We start from the raw sequence: 20,469 nt of genomic DNA, 5'->3' as shown, positions 1-20,469 counted from the left end.
ACCGCACCCAACAGCTATCATCGATGATCAACATCATTGATCAAAGATGAGAGTAATCGATGATATCGGTAATCAGACACAGGTTTTTCAATGAACATTGGTGACCAGGTGTCCCAGAGATCAGAATCTATCAGTCCCTGGGGAGAAGTGAATGGGGTAGGGGGTCAGGTTAATCCCAGTGGGAAACTTTTGAGTTCTCAGAAAAAAAAAAAATTTTTTTTAAATGAAAGTCTAGAGAAATGACATGATGTCCCTATGTCACCAGTGTGAGAAGCCACTAGGATCCTGGCAAGGTGGTATCCCCACTCCCGGAATCCAGTGGCCCCCTGGGGACCCCACAAAACAGGTTAGAGCATTCACAAAAAAGTATTTTATTATTCTTAACAGTATTCACTTTAAAGGAGAGGCGGATAGCATACAATTTTTTACAGACAATATATAAATGTTGTACATAATTAACAATAACTTAGTTCACTAATCCAAAATAAAACGAGCCAAATAAAACATAAAAACAGAAAATACTGCCGATTCTTTCTCGTAGGCGGATACTAGTACAAAATAAGTTACTTCCGGTGGCGCCTCAGTGGACATTGCAATTGGTGGACTCAAATCAGCACAGCGTCTTCCAGGGCTGGGGACGGGGGACGGTCCCCTGGCCGGTGGCTGCACACCACTCTACGCTTCGGACGTGTCTATGTACAAGTGTACCTTGGAGGGCTCCAGAGGGCCACAGCAGAGCAGGACTCGGGGACCCCAGTGGGGACATGGCCACCCCCCTATGCCTGCTGAGTTCAGATCCCACCAACCAGCCTGCCAGCCCCCCAGAAACCAAGAGCAGCCCCCCGCTGGCGGGTCTCCCAGCTGGGACTTGTGGGATCCAAGAGCTTTTCCAGAAAGAAACCTGCCCACCTTCCCTTGCTTTTATTCCTTGAGCAGGCTCCTGTGGTCACGGATGATTGACTGGACCCCAAAAAAAGAGTTTCCAAATAAGACGACTCTCTCATCGGGTGAGTGAAACCTATGCGGTTCTGTTTCCATTTTTTAATAGTTTCTTCTTTGACTCAGAATGGGAAGGGGAGGGGAAGTGATCAGAAAAAGGATGTATTTACAGAGGTCTACCTGGCAGAGAATGGAGGCTGTTGTGGCTTGGGCCCATGAAGGGCACATACGGGCCGTTCTAGCTTTGGCCTTCAAAGCCGAGGGAGCAATGTGGGAGACGTTTCCCCTTTCAAGAAAATGTTGTTTCCTTCCTGTGACCCAGCCCTGGCCTGGGAATCTTTGCAGGACCGCCCGCAATTGTCTGTGCCGTCCAGGGCCCGGCAGCAGCCGGCAGGGTACACTCCATGGCCACCGGCCGCCCTCGGCCTTGGCTGAGGCCGAGTCTGGAGTTGAGCTGTTTCAGGGAGAGCAGCCAGAGGACAGGCGGGCTCGGGCTGAGGCTCACACAGGTCTGCCCCCCGCACGGTGGCAAGTGGACAGGTGTGTCGGAGGCTGCCGGTCCCCAGCGACCTCCATGTCCCCTCGTCCTTGTTAGAGCAAAATAAATTATTTTTGCCTATTTCTTTTTCCTTCAAAAAATGGTTTCTTTTTTTTTTTTTTTTTTTTTTCTTTTCCTGACCCTGTCCCTCCTCCTCTCGCCATAAAGTCCTCTTTCTTTGCTGTCTGAACGATCGTCCACGGAGGAGCCGCCACCCGTGTCCCGCTGTCCCGTGGACACTCGGCCACCTCCCAGCCCAGGTGGAAATATTCACAGTAATTTGGGGACAGGCTGCTGGGGGCTGGGGGGACCTTCAGAGGCGAGGTGGCTCTGGGCCCCGGCTGGGCTGGCGGGCTTGGTGTCGTGTCCAGGGAAAGGGGGGACAGCCAGGTCTGGGTCCCTGCCCCCAGCCCGGGATGAGCAGCCCGTGCACCTCGGTCCGTCCGTGCAGAGCGGGGCTGTGCCTAGCCCATGGCGGTGACCATGCTGGAGGGGTGGGGGTGGCCGAAGGACAGGCTGGAGGGAGGGTGGATGGGCGTGGGGGTGGGCAGGATGTGTCCCGAGTGGCTGAAGGGCGGGAGGTGAGCCACGGGGGCCATGTGTCCGGCCAGGGCGGCGGCGCTGAAGGGGGCCGCCTTGTCCTGCATGCACTTGGGCAGCTCCTCGAAGCACTCGGCGCCCTTCCTGCTCTTCTTGGACTTGTTGGACATCTTGCGATTCCGGGTCTGGATCCCTTCCTTCTTCATGGTCAGCGGCCTGTTAACCTGGGAGGCGACCGACGCCATGCGTGGGGAGGGGGAGGGGCGGGTCCCCGGACGCGAGCCAGAGCCCCGCCCCTGCCGCTTCCGCCCGGCACGGAGGACACCCGGAGGGGGTCACCTGGACCAGGGGGCGGGGAATCGTGCTCGTGGCCACGCCCCCTCGCAGACCCACCCGAGTCCAGCTCCGGGCGCTGCAGGGAGGGTGGCTGGCCGCGCCGCCCCGAGTCCCTGGCCACCTCGCGCCTGCGCACTCGGGCCAGCACCCCCGCCCCCCCAGATCCTCCCGAGCCTCGTTTCTCTTATTCTCCCCCCGGACCTGCTGGGCCGGCTCCGCCTCCTCGGCAGGCGCCCCCCTCCTCGCGCGAAGCCCTTCTGGTGGCTCCGCGGGCGACAGCGGCTTCCAAGCCAAGCCGCGGCGGCACACAGGGCGGCGGCCCCGGGGGCGCGCCGGACTCACGTTGTGCAGCTTGTAGTAGAGGCCGCAGGCGTTGCACACCGGGTCCCCGTTGGCGTTCCGGCGCCACAAGGTGGTGGTGGTCGTCTGGCAGTTCGCGCAGCAGGTGCCGGCCCTCCTGGCGGCCGACTGCAGCGGAGGGCGGCGTCAGCGCTGGCCCCACGCCCGCCTCGACCTCCCTCCGCGGCCCCGGCCCCCACCACTCATCTAGGCACTGGGGCACCTCGGGGCGGGACCCATCAGGCTGCTCGAAACCAGGGCACTTTAGAAGCTGAGCGGGGAACCTTCAGAGTTCCAGGCGCACGCCTGGAATCCCAGCGGCTCCGGAGGCTGAGGCAGGAGGATGGCAAGGTGGAGGCCAGCCTCCGCCACCTAGTGAGACCCTAAGCAACTCAGCGAGACCCTGTCTGTAATAAAATACAAAAAAGGGCTGGGGATGTGGCCCAGTGGTTAAGCGCTCCTGGGTTCAATCCCCAGTCCAAACCAAAATAAAAATAAATAAATAACCGGAAGCAGTTGGTCACCTCTCCCACTTGCTCAGCGACCTCCCTCCCTGAATAGGAAAACGGAGGCTCTGGAAGAGACCCCGAAGTACAGAGGGCATCCATGACCTGACTCTGCCCCTTTGGCGCCCCTGGGTCTGGAGCTACCTCTCTCTCCTCCTCCTCCTCCTCCTCCAGGACTCCCCTTAAAATCCTGGGTGAGGGGCTGGGGCTGGGGCTCAGTGGTGGGGCGCTTGCCTAGCACGGGAGAGGCACTGAGTTCCATCCTCAGCGCGGCATGAAATAAATAAATAAAATAAAGGTATTGTGTCCATCTACAAATTAAAAAAAAATGTTTTAAATTCTGGGTGACTCATCAGTGTCCCTGAGACCAGGGCAGGGAGACCCTGTAGCTAGCTGCCCAGGAGGGACAGACTGGGAAAGGCCAGGTCTGGAGAGAGCGGAGCCTCCCTGTCCAACACCACAACCAGCTCGCCCCACGGGGCCATTTCAATGGAATTTACTGCAACTTAATACAATTTTAAAATGCAGTTCTTTTGATGGCGACATTCCTAGTGATCAATAGTTACATGTAGCCCGAGGCCACCATACTGGACAGTGTCCCCAGACAGTTCCAACTATCCAAGGACTGAGCCAGCTAACTGAGCTCCCTGTTCCCCAGACCCCAGAGTTCCAGTTCCAATCCGTAGCCCTCCCTGTCCCTGAGTCCCTGTCCCTCAGGAAATGCCAGGCCAGGCCCGAGGTGAGGTCTGGGAAGGAGGGTCTGGTCCCTCCCCCGTCTCTCCCACCTCTGCCAGTCCCAGGCCCCCAGAAACAGACCAAAGCTTCCCAGAGAACCCCCGGCTGGCAGCCAGTGTGGGAGACTGAGGTCACAGAGTCTGGAATGGCCCAGGCCTGCCTGAGCTTGGTCACAGAGGGGACCGGGGACTGCAGCCCGCGGGGGCAGGGAGGAGGCTCAGTGAGTAAGTCCCTCAAGCTGGAATTCTGACTCAGGGGCCACCAGCGGTAGCCTCCACCCCTGCCCGCACCAGGCGCTCACCCCGCCCTCCCTCCAGGGGGAGAGGCTGGGGGGGGGGGGGACCCCAAAGCAGCAAGCCATTTAAGCCTCATAAATCACTTCGCCCTGAAAAAAAAATATATTTATTATTCTTAGCATTTTACGCATTATTTGCACAGTGGAGGGTATTAGAAATTTCAAAACAGCCCAGCGAGAGGCAGGACCGAGCCGAGGAGCCTCTAAAAATTTGCAGAGTCCGGAAACAGATACGCAGAGTTTCCTTATCTTTAGTCTGCAGATGTCCGGATAGGAAACTCCGGCAGGAGATTCGAAAGGGCATTTTTTTTTTTTTTTTTTCAAAATCACTCAAATGAAAATACACAGTATAGGTGACTCCATGGAAAAATGGAAAAAAAAGGGGCAGGTTTTTTTGGTGGCTGGTGTGTGTGTGTGTTTTATTTAAATAAGCACCAGGGGAGGGCTATGAGCACAGGGAAAAGTACTTCATGGCCCTATTTTTAAAAAAAGAATTAAGCAGAGGCCAGAGGACTAGGGTGGAGACCTTTAGATACTTGATTTGGGGGATCCCTGCCCCCCGCCAAGCTGAGTGGCATGAGGGTACCTGGTGGGATACAGAAGAGGAAATTTGGACTGAAAAATTAATCTGGACAGAAAGAAAGATGATCCGACCTGAACGGACCCCCACATTATTTGGGGGGGTACTGGGGATTAACTCGGGGGCGCCCCATCACTGAGCCACCTCCCCAGCCCTATTCTGCCTTTTATTGAGTCTCACTGAGTCGCTTAGGGCAACTAAGTTGCTGAGGCTGGCCTCTAACCTGCGATCCTCCTGCCTCAGCCTCCAGAGTCACTAAGATGACAGGCGAGCCCCACCGCACCGGGCTCCCCACAAATGATTTTAATGATTAAAAATTTTTATTTCAAGGGTGAAATTGGCATCTGAAGGGTTTTCAAGTTTTTGGTGGTGGTGGTGGGTTGTTTTTTATTTTGTTTCTTATCTGCCACCTCCAGTTCAGAACCGCATGCCCCCCTCCCGGCCCCAGGTGCCCCATTCCTACCAGTCTCCGCTTGGGTTTGATCAGTGGTCGGTTCTGCCCATTCATCTTGTGGTAGAGCCCGCAGGCATTGCATAGGTAGTGACCGGTCCCATCTCGCCGCCACAGTGGGGTGGCCGTGGCCCCACAGTTGACACACTCCCGGCCTTCTGGAAGGTCAGGGAGAGAGATACAGGGCTGGCTTCACTGACTAGGCTACAGGGAGGCGGCCCGAGCAGGGCGATCGGGGAAGAAGTCTGAGACAGCCTGGCTGGACCAGCGGGTGGGTGACTTTTAGCTCTGGTCCCCTTGGCGGAAGAAGGACCCATGAGATCTGCACTGAAGAGTGTCCAGAGAGTCTTTTCAAGCCAAACCCCCTACTTCCTATCCTACCAAGGAGGATGGGAAACTAGGAAGGCAAGGCAGAGCCCCAGGGATCCAGAACAACCAAGCAAGCCACCGGGAGAGGCAGGAGTCCCTCAGCTCCACCCGAGACCAGGAGACCTCTCTTCCTCTCCCAGAGGGGACCCGATTCTGGTCCCCTCTCCTTTCTCCCCAGTCCAGTCTGCCACCTCTGAAATCTCTTCCATGTTCTACGCTCTCCGTCCCAACTTTTCTGCTCTCAGTTCCGGATCAGAAAGGAAACTTCCTCTTCCCCAACTTTCTACCCCTTCCACGGAAACCCTAGAATTGAGACCTGGACAGGGATTGAAGTCATTGCTCTTTAAAATAAAATCAATAACAAGCTCTCTCGCGTTAGACTTCAGTGGCCTTGGTTGGTTGTTTTTCTATTTTAAGGGAGTTTCTGTTTTGTTGTTTTGTTTTGTTTTAAAGGCAATTTGGAATTCAAATAAAATGCAGAGCGAACTTCAGACAAGGCAAGCTAACTGATCCAAGCAGAATCGGGACCCGAATCGGGCCATCTGGGTCTTAGCACTTGATTTGGAATCAAGCAGGGCACCCAACTTACTGTCACGTTCCCTGGGACATTCTTCCAGATTTAGTTCAAATTAAATTGTCAGTGTGTCCCAGAAAGGGACACTGGTAACTGGACTCCAGAGAAAAAATAAAAAATAAAAACCTTTCCCCTTTCTAGCTCAGAAGCCCCGATCGCTACCCACAGGTCACTACCCCAGGCCAGATTCCTGGACAAACCCGGCTTGGTCTGGCTACTGCTGGCAAAGCCGTTCAGTGCGGGTACCCGCGGCTGGGTCCCCTGGCTCCAGCCCTCAGGGAGGGGCAGCGAAGGACATGCGGGGGTGGGGTGGGGGCAGGGGGTAGAAACCGGTCCTGGGAATTTTGCTTTGGGGGAAAAAAATCTCCCAAGGAGATCAGGAGCCATCGAATCCCAAGATGGGACTGATGGAGTTGGAGAACCAGATTCCTTAAGGGCCTGGAAAGTCTGAAGTGCGCCAGTCCCCGCTCCCACACGCACGTCCGCACATGTACGCGGGGCTCGCCGAGCTGGCCTACGCCCTGCGTCGTCCTGCGCGTAAACCACGAGGTGGCCTGAATTTTCAGAGGATTCGGGGAGGGGAAGGGGAAATCCCATTTTGCGCCCTGGTCAACCTTGGAGAGGGGACTGGCGGGGCAGGAAAGGAAAACAAATTTGGGGACTACCAGGAAGGCAAAAGTTTTAGGCTCCCTTTTATCCGGTTCTGGCAGCTATTCGGTTGGAGGGCGACACTGCCCCCTCTCCCAAATCACAGTCCCTCCAGCAAAGGCACAAAGGGCACCCACTTCCACCGAATCCCAGGCACCTGAGCTTACCTGAACAGGATCGTGCCTTGCTGCGCTGCTTGGGGGTGAAGCTGGAGGCTGGGCCTCCCAGGAAGCCTCCTGGGTGGAACAGTCCGCTGCCATATTCGTGCGCAGCGGCGGGCACATAGGAAGGGTAGGTGGGGATGGGGTGGTGTGTCGCAGGCTGGGTGCCCATGGTGGCTAGGCCTGGGCGCAGAGGGCTGCCGCCTTCCAATTTCATGCTCTCCGTCAATGACACCTGGTACTTGACACCGTCCTTGTCCTCCCCCCGGGCTGCGCTACCCCCAGCAGAAGAGGAGGCTGGGGAGGCTGCTCCCGTGGTACTGGGGTCGGGAGACACTTCTTTGGGTGGCGTGGGTGGGAAGCCGAAGAGATGGGAGCCGGAGTGGGCTGCGGTGGGGGTGAGAGACGCCACCGAGCTCCCGCTGCCTGCCCCGCTGCCACCAGCCGCCCCTGGGTATACGGAGAGCGGGCCTCCAGGACCTCCAGCAGCTGAGGGGTGCAGCGGTGTCTTGGAAAAGGGGCTCACGGTCCAGGGGTTGTGGTGGTGTGCAGCGGCGGCAGACAGGGCTGCTTTCCCCCCGTCCAGCCAGGGCAACCCCGGGCTGTGCAACAGGTGAGGGCGACACATCTGCCCTCCGGTCAGGCGAGCTGCGTGCAGAGGGACAGGGGATCAGGGTGGGCCTGCGCCCGGCTCGCAGAATCCCAGTCCACAAACAAGCAGCAGCAACCCCTCCCCAGAGAAAACCAGAAACTTAACACCGCCAGCGGTAAGAATCAGGAATGTCAGTCCAGAGTTGAAGGACAAGTGGCGCACAGAAGGAACCCCCGGGGACGGGACCGAGAGGGAACCCTCCTTCCCAGGCCAGCTGGACCTGGGCAGAGCCCTACCGGTCCCAGACTCTCCCCAAGAGGCCGCTGCCCCCCAGCCTACCCGACCCGATTTCTTAGCGGCTCCGATTCCTGCGGATCCCACATCCGGGAAGCAGGCAGCCCGGCCCCGCCACCCCTCCCTCGCCTGGCCTGGCGCGCGGCGCCGGGGCTTCCAGTCACCCACCGGCCCAAGGCTCACCGTGCGCCGGGCTGTAGGAGACGCGGGCCCGCGCATGGGCCGGGTTGGCGTAGTAGGGGTTGCCCTGCGAATCGAGGTGATTAAAGAAGACGTCCACTTCGTCGGGGGGCAGCAGCTGCGCCGGCTCCATGTAGTTGTGCGCCAGGCCCGGGTGGTGCGAGTCGGGGTGCTGAGCATTCAGCACTGCGGGGTGCGCCATCCAGCGCGGCTGCTCCGGCGCCACCTCCATGGCCGGCGGCGGCGGCAGCGGCTCGGGATCTGGGCGGAGGTGGCCGCGGCCCTGTGCGACAGAGGGGGTATGAGGGTGGCGGCCAGTCCCTGGCACCCTTCAAGTCCCACCACGCGGCGTCACGCGCGCCGCGGAGCGCCAGCCGAGCCCCGCGGAGGGCCAGTCCCGGGTGGGAGGAAAGCGCAAGGCTCAAAACGAAAGGAAGGCGGGGGAGGGGGGTCGGCCACGCACACTCACATGGTGACCCGCGATCCCGAAGCCACAAGCCCGGGCACAGGGGGTCACACACGGGGACGGGCCCTGACCCCCAGTGACCCTAACAAACGCGCCCAGAAGGCACTTTAAGCCAGACTCCTCTTCTGAACCCCCACCCTGCTGGTGCACAAACACACGAACTCAGACTCAAAGTTGGAGACGCGAGCCCGGACACCCACTGGGGCACAGGATCCCGGCGACACGTACACACCTACACTCGGCGGCGGGGACACATGCCGATCGCGACCCCCTCCCCCCAAAAACGCACACGCAGCCCCACGGGCCGAGAGCCAACCCCCTGAGCGCACTCCCAAGTGGCACCATCAGGACCTCTCACCGAGGCACAGCCAAGCCATCACGGGCAGCCTGGGTCCCAGCAGAGACCCCTCCAAACTAGGAGCCACCCCAGAGCCCCCGGTCCGCTCCGCACCCCAAACTTACACACGCAGCGCCGCAGGGAGGGAAGGGACTCAGCAGTGCAGAGTGCGGGAGCCCCCACGACAGCCCCGGGGATGGCGGGCCCAGCAGCAGCGCCTCGGTGGCCGGCGGGGCTCACGGGGTAGGGGCGGGGGACAGCGCGCGCCTCGACCTCGGGCCCGCCCGGCTCCGGCCCCTCGGCATCCTCCGGCCGCCCTGGCGCCAGCTGCCGACTCCTGCACAGACATGAAGCGGGGGCCGCGCACGCCTAAGAAGCCGGCGCCAGCCAATCAGCGCCGCGCGCCGCCCAGCCTCCGCCCCCCATTGGCTGCGCCCGCAACTCCCGGTCCGCTGGACTCCCGGACTGACCCGCGGGCGGGCCCCCTCGGTTGGCGGGCCCCCTCCCAGCGCCCTCCCGGCAGCCCCTGCTGCCAACGCCCCCCTCAAGGGACCCTCACCCGTGGGCCGAACCCTGCACCCCTTCGTGGGGACACTGTCGGATGCCTCCCTCCGGGCTCTGGACCCTCTCCCAGTAACTAACCATCAACCGGGCCCCTTTCTTCCCAGAAGCCCGGCCTGCCTGCGCACCCTCTGGGTGCCCTCTCCTGGGGACCCCAGCCCCTCCACTCTTTCGGAGGAAGCCCCACCTCCTTTCCCACTGAACGTGGTCAGTCCGAGTCCAACTACCTTCCCAGATCGTGCCCTCCCCCAACTCGGGGCTGCCTGGCGGGGGTGGGGAGGGCTCCAAGGGCAGCTGCGGGACAGCAGGAGCGGAGAGCGGCGGCACCACCGGGCCTGGAGGGCACCTGGGCCTCGGACACGCGGCCGCTCTGGGCTGTGCTTGACCCGTGGAGGTGGCCGGCGGCTCCAGAAAGGGGGAGGGTCATCCCCTCCCGGGCGTGGCCTTCGCAGACCACCGGGCTGAACAGCCTGGGGCGAGGCCGTGCAGACCCGGACTGGCGCCAGCGTTGGCTCAAGGAAGATGCCCCGGGGGCAGAAAGAAGGCATTTTCTTTTTTCTTTTTTTTTTTTTTTTCTTTTTTTTTTTTAACTCCCCGAGGCGGTCCCTGGGGAGGGGGCAGCAGGCGGTGATCTGACCACTTCGTCCCCTAGGTCACCTGGAACTGCGATCCACACACCTCTCCCCCGGGGATCCAGCTCTTGTGGAGTCGGTGGGCCGGGCGCGCCACGCTAGCTGCCGCCCACCGCACGGACCAGAGCCACCGAGGCTCCCAAGGCGCCTACGGCCGAGGAGGGGGGACCCGCCCCAGAGACCTCTGGGGGGAGCCTAAACAGGTGCGGGGTGACGGGAGTCGTGGTCGTCCTCCAGCTCCTCTCCCCTCGCTGGGCCCACGATCGGGGTACGAGTCCAGCAGGATCCCAGGTGGGACCGGGGAGGGAGGAGGGCTGGGGTCCGGACCACCCCCCACACCGAGCGTGGGGGGAGGGGCGGCGGGATTGACAGTCGGTAATTGGGTAACTGGAGGCGGCTTCTCCGGCCCGGCGGCCCCGCCACCGCGACGCCGGGCCCCTGACGTCACCCGATTCGCCAGGAAATGAACTTTTTAATAATCCGAGGAGGGAGGAAAGCCCTCGGTCCCCTTGGCTCGGGGGGCGCCGGGCCGGGCTCAAGCTCCGCGGGCGCGCCCCGGTCACCCCCTCCCAGGCCAGCTCCTGGCAGCGCCGAGGGGGCGCGGGCTCCGACTGGGGCCTCCTCCTGCCTCTGCGTCTGGCGTCTGTTTGTCCGAGGCCCTGGCGCAGGTAGAGGCGTGGGGCTGGGGGATGCCCAGCTCCTTGGGGCTGGAAACCCGCGCGTCCGCGGCCGGTGGGGACCCTCTGGCCCCGGCCGCCCGCTGCGTCTCCTGATCCTTTGCATCCGGGAGGGAGCCGGGCCTGGACTGCTTGGAATTCCGTTCCTCGGGAGAGGAGGCTGGCGTCCGCCGGAGAAGGCGCGCGGGGGCCGGGAACTGCCGCGCCAGGCCGCTGGCGCCGGGCCTCGGGGAGCCGGCGTGGCAGGTGAGTGGTCTCCGGGGCTCCAGGTGTGCGCTCCCCGCAATGCGCGCGGTCCGGCCGCGGCCCACGCCTTCTCGGTACGGCTGCCTCTCAACTTCTCCCCGCCTTTAGTTCACGATCCTTCCTCAACGCGTAAAATGAGATCGCCACGGAGCTTCGAGCTCGTTTGACCTAACGGGAGCCTCTCCGAGACACCAGGGCCTCGGATCATCCCCCCATGTTCCCCAAGACCGCTCCACTGGAGCTGGAACCAGGACTCAGCGCGGGAAGCCGTACCCGCCGCGGGGTGGTGGACGCCGGAGCCGAGCGGAAGCTTCCCGCCCGGCCGCGATCAGCGCCTCCGCTCGAACGGAGGTGGGCAGCTCGGGGCACCCGGGAAAGCAGGTAATTCGCCTTTTTCTCCCAAAGTTTGGTTAAAATTATCCTCCCGTTCTGGGGTCGGAGGGGGGCGTGCAATTTCAGCAACAGGAACTGGGCCTCTGTCCCTCCCGGGCAGCCTCCTGGCCCCCGCGCGGGTGGAGGTGATCAGCCCGTCGGGGTCCCCCGTCCAAACGTCAGTGCGGTGCCGCAGGCCTGGCACGGAACAGAGCGCAGGCGAGATTTAATTACCCCGCTCGGCAGCTCAGAAAATCGCCGCGCAGAGAGGTTTAGCGGGGCGGTTAACAGCGCTTGACTAGGGGCCTCCCGAGACCCGCACCAGCCAGCCTGCCCGCAATCCGGGCGTAGAGGAAAAAAAGGAAAAGGGGATTCTGCCAAGTCCCTAGAGACTCTTGGGAATGCCTTCCTGGAAACTGCAGGCAGGCAGCTGGCTTGGCCGAGCCTCCACCGAGGTTAGAGCTCCTGCGTTGGATGCGGGATGGCTGAGTTTCCCAGCAGGAATGAACCCGCCTGGGACAGAAAATTGCCAGCCCGGTAGCAGGGCGCCGAGACGGCCCGTAAATAGGGCGCCTGCGCTCTCAATGTATGCATGAGCCAGACAGACCAACGGACAACAGCCTAAAGCCTCACCCGCTAGGCCTGCCAGCCGACCTGCCACTTCAGTCCCCACAAACTCCGGGATGGCCAGGTCGGCCCCCAGGATCAGCCGGGGCTCGGGTGCCGCGGTCCCCTCCGGACCAGAGCCGTTCATTCCAGCGTATGCCTTGGATTATGGGGTCCTCAGAGCATCTTCAGTGGGATAAGTTCCCCCTTTTCATTTTTTTTTTCTTTGATTCGTTCCTGAGCACAATAGCTGGAAAGGCTGCTTTTTGATTACACTAAGGAGTTGTCACTTTCCTTACACCGGAACAAGATTTCTCGGAAGGACTGAGGAAGACAGGCCGAGGAAAAACTGAATTGAATAACGGCCCTTTTCAAGTGATCCCAGGATTTCCATGCAGCATGCCCCATGGGACCCTGAGATGATTCTGCAGGGGAGTCCAGGGTGCAGCTGATCCAGGCCTGGTTCTGGAGCATCACCCCACCGCTGCCAAAAGCCGGCCAGGCAGGCTGCGTCACTACTGCTCAGGTGTCCCAGCTGCGCCCAGCCCTCCCCTCTGCGCCCTTTGTTTAAACTTGGATCATCCGAGGCGGCCCCTCTGGGGTCCTAAGTTTGCTCTCTGATTCTTGTAGTCTTTTCCTCTGGGCAGCTAATTGGCCAGCAGAAAAGATGGGGGAGTCCAGGAACCCCATTAGCTTGGGGACTGCCCTCCATATGGATTTTGACTTGTCAACCCTGCCAATAAACCTCGAGGGATACTGGGGAGGAAGAGGGGGCACCTAGGCCAGTAGGCTTCAGCAGTCCCTCTAGATCGGCTACTCAGATCTGCTCAGGTTGCAGCCAGCCCTCCAGAGGTCCCCCCAAGAGGGGACTAGGGTCCTAGCATCCTCTCTTTGGAGATCACTTTCACAAATCAGAAGGCTCGCCATTTCCGGGGATCTCTGCCTCCTCTTTCACCCCCTCTCCACCCCACCCCACCCTGGGTGTCCTCTTCCTGGGCCTCCTAGTCCAGCCGGCTCTGCCATTCCATGCTGATTCTTTTGAGGCTAGTGACAGGTCTTAGGTGTCCTGACGCCCGGCGCCTGTGGCACAGGGAGATTCTATGTCCCCTTACCAGGTTCCAACCTCCACCTCCAGGCCAGCGTCCCGGGGATGGGGGGCGCCGAGACCCGCAGACAACCCGACTACGTTTCTCCGCGCTCCACCAAACAGCTCGGGTTTGATCCAGAGCGCCTGGCTGAACGGCGGCATGACAACTGGTAAATCCGTTTCGTTAGACGCAATTTGTTTGCAATTTGTCAACCCGGCTGGGAAACGCTCTCCAGACGCCCGGGCAGCCGCTTTGACCCTACCTGGTTCCCGAATCCTGCTCGCTCCTAAACGAATCCCAGCGCGGGGATCCTGCGTCCACCCGGAGCTCAACGCCAGATGTTCCCGACCATGGGAGATGTGGCTTCCCCCGCCCCCCCCCAAAAAAAAAAAAAAAACGAATTTCTTTCCTTGTTTGCTGGGAAAGATGCGGACTCCGAACGCGGGGCCTTTTCCCCTCGCAGCTGGATCAACCCCCCCATCCAAGCCTGGCCACCACCGAATGATCCAGCCTCATCCTGATCGCCGTCTACGCCCACCGGCTGCAGAGCCCCGAGCCCGCGGCGGCCCCCCGTTCTTATTGAAATCCCACTAAACGGATTCTGACTCCGGCTTGGGGCAGGGGGGAGACTTCCAGATCCGGCACTGTCCCCCACCTGCACCCCAGCCACACAGGATAAAAGGCCGCGGGGTGCGGCACGCGGGGGCGCAAGCAGGAGCGAGCCGGGTTAAGCCGCGCAAAGCCGGCGCACGGGACCAGCCGGCAGGTGCAGCCGCCGCTCGGAGGCCCGGCTCTGGCGCATCCGCTGCAGCGGCCCCGGGTGAGAGACCGCGGAGACAAAGGCTCCAGCGCGGGACCGGGAGGGGGGCGCTTCGCGAAGCTCTGGGAATGCTGGGGTCTCTAGGCCTAGGGCTCCGGGAGATGGGAAGGCAGGAGGCCCCAGGCGGGCCTGCTGTCCCCAGGTCTCCAAATGCACCTTCTGGCTTTAGTCCTCCAGATCTGGAGTTAGAGCCGCCGGCAGAGCCAGGGAGAGCCCCAAGGGTAGGGGCCACAGGGTCAAAAGGACCGTGCTATTTGGGTGCCCGGGGACAGGCGGGTGGGTGGAGGGAACTTACCCAGCGAGTCGCAGTGGGCGGCGCCCCCGGGCGGATGGGGTCTTAGCGGAGCCTGCAGGGAACACCGGGCCCTGCGTGGCACCCGGGCGCCGAGTGGCCGCGCTCACCAGCAGAGGCCAGGCGGCGCGCCCAGCGGCCGCGTGGTGCGCAGCCGGCCGCTTTTGTCCGCGTTGTGGGCGACCCGGACCCGGCTAGGGTGGGGGTGCCGGCTAGGCTGAGCGGTGAGCCCCGGCGGCGCTGGCCCGCCACCCCTCTCGCGTTCCCACTGCCTCTCGCTCCTTCCCGGCCGCCGCGCTGCTGCTTTTTATTTCGACATCACTTTGTGGGGGGCAGGGCTGGAGCGCCGCAGGGGGGCAGGAGAGTGCCCTGGGCTCTGCGCCCCAGTCTGCCGGCTCCAGCAGCCGGCCTGGCCGGCCGAGGGCCCCTGGACACTCGAGGCGCACACACCCTCCTGATCCAGGCCACTCCCGCCCTCTCCGGGGCGCACACACGCGCGCCCTGCTTTGGATCCCGGGACGCTCGCTCGCTCAGAAAGCCTGCGACGGCTCTCTTCTGAAAGTCTCCCTGGGGACCACGGGGAGCCCTGGCACACGCACTCCCACCCGCAGGTACACGGTCGCTTCTCTTCCTTCTCCAGCCCCCTTCCACCCGGGCTCACAGGAACACCCACAGGCCTGTGCACAGGCGTGGGTGAAAACAGGGCTAGGTGGCTGTCCCCAAACGGGCGACCTGGGTCACACCAACACACACAAACATGAGTGCACACACTCGAATGTCCCTCCAGACTCTGGCACACGCTGACACAACTTCCAAGCTGGTTAGGCGCACCTTCTCTCTTCCCCTCCCCCACCCAGTTAACTGGGGAGCAGGACCAGAACATTTTGGGGATGGAGTTTCCGGTGTCACCCTGACCCATCTCGGGCAGACTTATACTACAGAAGGGGGGAAATGCCGCAGGAGGCTTGTCCTTAGAAGGTTTGGTTATGAGAGTCCCTTCCCAGGAGGGCTTTGGGTTTGCCCTATCCAGCGCCCTCTGCCCATCCCTCCATTCCAGTTACTTAGGGGCAGAGCAGCCTTGGGTCCACAGAGAAAGTGCTGGAAAATCCACAGTCATGGGCCCAGGTCTGTCCCGATCTTTGTGGCACCCACCACCCATGGGTCTCTCTCTGAATCTGGCAGTGAGTCTCCTGTCCTGTGGGTACGCTCAGTGCACGCGGCTTGCTGTGTCCCGTTTGAGTCTGGACGCGTTGAGAGGTGCCCAGAAGTATCTGCAAAGCAAACTCCATTAATACCCCCTTTTCTTCCTTTGGTTCCTGAGAGTTTGTGGATGGGACAGTAAGTCACGCCATGACTTTTCCAGAGCCTGGCTCCTGTTGTTACCCTGGAGGGTCTGTCGGAGGACATGGGCGTGTGTCCCTGTGTCTGGGTATCTGGGATCATGCTCTTCCAGAAGCACGTGACGGGCCCTGAGTATTTCCAAATGTTTGTAAATGAGCGAGTTCCCTCTGTGGCACGTCCACGGTGGCGCACAGGCGTCCTGAGTTGGTGAACCTGCGCGGGATCCTTCCAACATGGATCTCTATAGGTGATTCTGCTTAGCGATGGGTGTGTCTGTGAATCTGGGCACGCATTCTCCTGTGTGTGTCTGTCTGTCTGCCCGCCTGCCTTTAACGGCCTAAGGATCAAGGTGTAACTTTGAACTGGCGATGTGGTCCAGCGTGTCTGCGCATCTGTATGTCTCCCTGCTAGGAAATCAGTGTGGATGGGGGCGGCTGTTTCTGTGTTTCTGAGGAGTGTTTCCACTCCGTAGGGGACTGGGTCTTGGGACTGGGCGTGTTTCTCTGGGGTCGGTGGATGAGTGTCCCTGGGTGACACGGTAGGGTACGTGCATCCTTAAGGATCATGGGCTATCTGCACCTTTCCAAACCAGCAGGGCAGGCAGCCAGCGGAACTCCAGGGTGCCATTTGCTCGGGCACTTTCTGTCTGTCTGTGGGAGGGGGAGATGGGCTGATAAGGCTTATCTGCCGTCGCCAGCGCCATGCTGAATAACTGCTCTAATGAGGTGGCCTCTCTGGGACCACCGGCTTTCAACCCCCCCCTCCCCATTGGGGAGGGGCAGGTCCTGGAGCTCAGAGCAAATCACTCTGAGGCCCCAGGTGTCCGCAGGACCTTTTCCAGTTTAGTCCTGTTCCCTTGGAACAGGAAGGTTCTAGGTCCGGGACCCTGTCCCCGCCCACTGTCCACCTATTGGGCTGGAGCCTCCCAGTTGGAGGGATTCAGCCGCGCATGGCCTTGGGAGGACAGGCGCAAAGAGGCCTGGAGATGTCCGTCAGGAACGCGTTGGATGGAGAGAGATCGAGACTCAGAAAGACAGGAAGGGACAAAAGAAAGAAAGGGAGCCCCAAGGGCAATTAAAAAAAAAAAAAAAAAAAGCAACAGAGAGGGAATGGAGGTTAGAGGTTGGGGACTCTCAGGAATAAAAAGTGGCAGAAAGGAATAAAGACAGAGAAAGTGTTAAGCAGAGAAAGACACAGACAAGAAAAAGATACAGCCAGCCCTGATGGTGCCTGCATGTCATCCCAGCAGCTAGGGAGGCTGAGGCAGGAGGATCGCAAGGTGGAGGCCAGCCTCAGCCACTTAGCGAGGCCCTAAGCAACTCAGTGAGACCCCGTCTCTAAATAAAATATAAAAAGGGCTGGAGATGTGGCTCAGGGGTGAAGCGCCCCTGGGTTCAATCCCCTGGTACCAAAAAAGAAAAAGATAACTGACAGGGGGAAAGAGACCAGAAAACCTCAGAGAGGCTGTTAAGGGTCCTGGGAAGAGGAAGAAACGAAAAGGGGCCAGAAAGGAGAGAGAGGAGTGGGGACACAAAGGAAAGATGATGGTCTCGTGGATGGACAGCATGAGATGGACAGGCAGACCGGGGTGGCCTGTCGGGGCGCAAAGGAGAGCGCGGGAGGCTGAGCGGCGGGAGGAGGCAGGGCAGGGCGTGATCCTGAGCGCGGAGCCCGCGGGCCGGGCGGGGCACCGAGGCGGTGGCGACGGCGGGCAGGGGGGTCCGTGCGGGGCTGTGCCGCTGTCCGGGGTAATTTTTCATCTCGGCCGGCTAATCTTTGTTCCCGGCGAAGATAATGAATAGCCAATCGTTATCTGCCCGGCTCCCGGAGGCTGCCCGAGAATGGGGTTGTACAGGGTTGGGAATTGTTTCCAAAGTGCCGCAGAATAAATGGTGTTCCTTATCTCTGCCTTCCAGATTATCGGAGCCCTTTCAGAGCGCGCACAACGAATGCGCCCGCCATCGAATGCAGCATTTACCAGCGCAGATCCGCGCGCTGATGGGCAGGCAGATAGCCATCCGCGGGGGGCACGTCGGGCGCCCTGTGCCCCGCGCCTCCAGCCTGCCCGCCGGGGCCACCCGAGTGTGCGCCCCCGGCTGCGCCGGGCGTGCTTGGAGGGTCAGTGAGTGGGCGCTCAGCAAACGGGGATCTGGATGTGCGTGCAAGAGTGTCAAACGTGTACTGCAAGAAAGTGCACGCGTTGGAGCCCGGGCGCACACGCGTGGTGTGGTGGTGTGCTGGGCGCCGGGAGGTGGCCTTTGAGGGCGAACACAGGCGCGGCGCACGAGCGTGTGGACAGGCATCAAGGAGGGGCTGTGCAAACCGGGGTTTGCAAGTGAGCACAGGGTTAGCACCTCAGTGTAGGTACCCTCCAGGATGCCATTTAGGGGGACACACCAGGAAGGGCGTGGCAGCCACTAGTCAGCGCGTGGTGTGCACGTGGTGCGTTTGGGGGGCCGTGCAAGCTTGATAGCGGGTGCATCCGTGCGCACACCTGGATGCCAGAGGTGAATGTGGTCGCCGGCGTTCACGCCCGTGGGTGCCTTTGGAGTGTGCGCGCGTCAGTGGGAAGGTGTGTCCTTGTGTATCTTTCCGCCCAGGTGCACAGCGAGAGACGGAAAGGCCTGTCCGTGCGCTTGCGGGTGTAGACTCCGAGCTGGACCCTGCAGCCTGGGGAAGAGGCAGAGATGGGTGTGCGCGGCTGGGGCGTGGGATGTGCGGTGTTGGTAGCAGAAGCGGGATGCGGAGCGAAGAGGAGTGATCCAAGGAGTTTGGAGACACCCAAGGGTCCTGGCCCCACAGCCTCTCCGCTGAAGCCCTGAAGCTGGGGCCGGAAAGCCCCGAGCCTGGCTGCCTGAGGTCCCTGCGCCGTGAGTGACACGCGCCGCCGACAAAGGCTGTATTTTTCCAGGCTCGCGCCCCGCCCGTGCGCGCGCGATGGTCCCCATGGCGACGCAGATAGCGCCGCAGCCATTTTCCCTATCTCCCCCGAGTCTATTATACGGCGGGATTAGCTCATCTCCAGGCAGGTCAAACCCAAAGTCACACAACCTGCGGCGCGGACCCCGCCCCCCGCCCGGGCCCCTCCCCTCCCCCTCTCGGGTCCCATCTGGGCCTGGAGACCCCCCGGGCTGCGGCCCATGAGCGAGCGCAGAGCGCCACCTGGCGGCGGCGGGCCTCCCTCGTGGGCTCCGCGCGAGCCTGCAGCCCGCCTGCACCCGAGTCGCCCAGGAACCAGAGGCCTGGCCCAGAAGCAAGAGCCTGGTTTTGCCCCAGGATCCGTAGGGCATACAGTAGGTGCCCCATAAGTGTTTGTCGAAAGGATGGATGGATGGGCAGGAAGTTCTAGACAGAAGCTGACTGCCAAAGACCCCAGCTTCATGGGCGACAAAAACCCACTTCTGAGGGCGCACCCAGCTGAATTGGGAATTAAGGCCAAACTCCTTTGGAACTTGGAGAAGAAACTTGCCACTCCAGGCCTGCTTTCCTTCTTCCTTATTTTAAGGACTGTGGCCTTCCTTCTGTTCTTTGAATAAGCCAGGACGTCACACACACACACGCACACACACACCCCACTCCACCTCCCCGCCTTTGTGTCCGCTGGTCCCTCCATCCTGAGAATCCTGCCTCTGTGCAAAGCTTACCCTGCAATAAGCAAAGTTCCTCCTCTTTTACCATCTATTTACTTTACTTATATGTTTTTGGTACTGGGGATTGAACTCAGGGGCACTTAACCACTCAGCCACATCCCCAGCCCTTTTTAAATGTTTTATTTAGAGACAGGGTCTCCCTGAGTTGCTTAGCACCTCATTTCAGCTGAGGCTGGCCTCCAACTCTCCATCCTCCTGCCTCAGCCTCCCCAGCTGCTGGGATGACAGGCGTGCACCACCACATCTGCTATCATCTGTTTATTTTCCAGTTCTTAGCCCACTCTAAAATAATGTGTCTCCTTGTTGTCACTGCCCCGGATTAAATGCTACACTCCTCCCTTCAGGGGGTCTGTTTGGTTCCTGGCCTTTAGCCAGGAATTTTATTGGTTTGTATGGTTGTAACTTTGGAAACCAGGAAATGGAGAGGAGAGGAGACTCTGTGCCTGCCTTTATCGACATCATTTTTCTTTATCAAATGGTAATCATTTTCTCCTTTCTTGATTTGCAGGAACAACTCAGCAAGCTCCGTCTTCCAAGCGGGAGGGCCTGGTGCCCACAGATCTGCTCCAACTCACCACCAAGAAGGGCGTGGGATTGAGAGAGACCGAGTCACAGAGGCCCCTCCGGTAGGGGAGCGGGGAGCGGAAAACACTTCCTGCCTGGGTCTCAGGGTGCCTTGGCCTCTCTGGGGAGGCCTGAGCTGCTGGCTGAGACTTCACTCATAATACAAGATAATTATCCCAGAGGTGTCTCGAGGCGGCGGTGATTAATTACGGTGCATGGGACTCAGACAGCGAGGGATCTGAAGCAGAGGAACCCCGGCCAAGTGCGCTTGCAGGTGGAGGCTGAGCATGCCCATCCCGCACGGGAACGGGCTCTGTGGGCACCAGGCCAAGTCCTCCTGCTCAGGCAGCTTCAGGACCAACCCTGAGAGAGGACCTTGGCCAAAGGCTCAGAGCATTGGCCCCGAATTTCCTTAGAAATCCCTGAATTTCCTCCCAAACAGGAGCCGGGGGCCAGGAGTCCACCCTCCCCTACACATCCCTGCCCCTCCCGGCTTAGGCAAGCCACTCTCCCACGCTGAGCCTCAGTTTCTGCGCCGCACACCTCCCTCCAAGATGGCTGTGAACGTTATGTATGAGCACGTGTTTGAAAAGAGTCTCCAACCCCGGGCATTGCAAATTGGCAGCCCGAAGTCTCAGGGACTTATGCACTGACTGGTCTTTGCCAACAGTTTGAAGTGGGAGATTTCACATAAAGAGTCTCATTTCCACCATCAGCTGGGGAGGCTGAGGCAGGAGGAT

General features: G+C 60.6%; 2 protein-coding genes across 13 annotated transcripts; one reads left to right on the top strand and one right to left on the bottom strand.

The window, feature by feature from the left end:
- Window positions 1-355: 355 nt before the first annotated feature.
- On the bottom strand, window positions 356-14,395 carry GATA2 (GATA binding protein 2). Of its 4 annotated transcripts, none has more exons than XM_079122125.1 (6): window positions 14,178-14,395; window positions 8,081-8,360; window positions 7,018-7,659; window positions 5,272-5,417; window positions 2,696-2,821; window positions 356-2,241 (listed from the first exon to the last, which is right to left on the bottom strand). In XM_079122125.1, the coding sequence occupies exons 2-6, from the start codon at window positions 8,307-8,309 to the stop codon at window positions 1,942-1,944; spliced, it is 1,443 nt and encodes a 480-aa protein (XP_078978251.1). In that variant the 5' UTR covers window positions 8,310-8,360; window positions 14,178-14,395; the 3' UTR covers window positions 356-1,941. The 4 variants fall into 4 exon arrangements, with proteins under 4 accessions (XP_078978251.1, XP_078978250.1, XP_078978252.1 ...); XM_079122124.1 differs by lacking the exon at window positions 14,178-14,395 and adding an exon at window positions 9,006-9,146; XM_079122126.1 differs by lacking the exon at window positions 14,178-14,395 and adding an exon at window positions 9,006-9,146 and having other exon boundaries at window positions 5,272-5,414.
- On the top strand, window positions 10,283-19,912 carry LOC306650281 (uncharacterized protein). Of its 9 annotated transcripts, XR_013760842.1 has the most exons (7): window positions 10,283-10,996; window positions 11,105-11,377; window positions 13,090-13,231; window positions 13,526-13,882; window positions 17,432-17,633; window positions 18,116-18,385; window positions 19,674-19,912. XR_013760842.1 is itself a non-coding variant. In XM_079122163.1 (4 exons), exons 2-4 carry the CDS (start codon window positions 11,211-11,213, stop codon window positions 19,793-19,795), a joined length of 411 nt encoding a protein of 136 aa, XP_078978289.1. In that variant the 5' UTR covers window positions 10,283-10,996; window positions 11,105-11,210; the 3' UTR covers window positions 19,796-19,912. The 9 variants fall into 9 exon arrangements, 1 of the variants encoding a protein (XP_078978289.1); XR_013760838.1 differs by having other exon boundaries at window positions 13,110-13,231; window positions 17,432-18,385; XR_013760841.1 differs by lacking the exon at window positions 17,432-17,633.
- The last annotated feature ends 557 nt before the right edge of the window (window positions 19,913-20,469 follow it).

Source organism: Sciurus vulgaris (assembly GCF_902686455.1).
Source record: "Sciurus vulgaris genome assembly, chromosome: 19".
Taxonomy (NCBI): Eukaryota; Metazoa; Chordata; class Mammalia; order Rodentia; family Sciuridae; genus Sciurus; species Sciurus vulgaris.
Note: the sequence above shows the minus strand (reverse complement) of the source record. Positions and strands in the feature narration are given on the sequence as shown.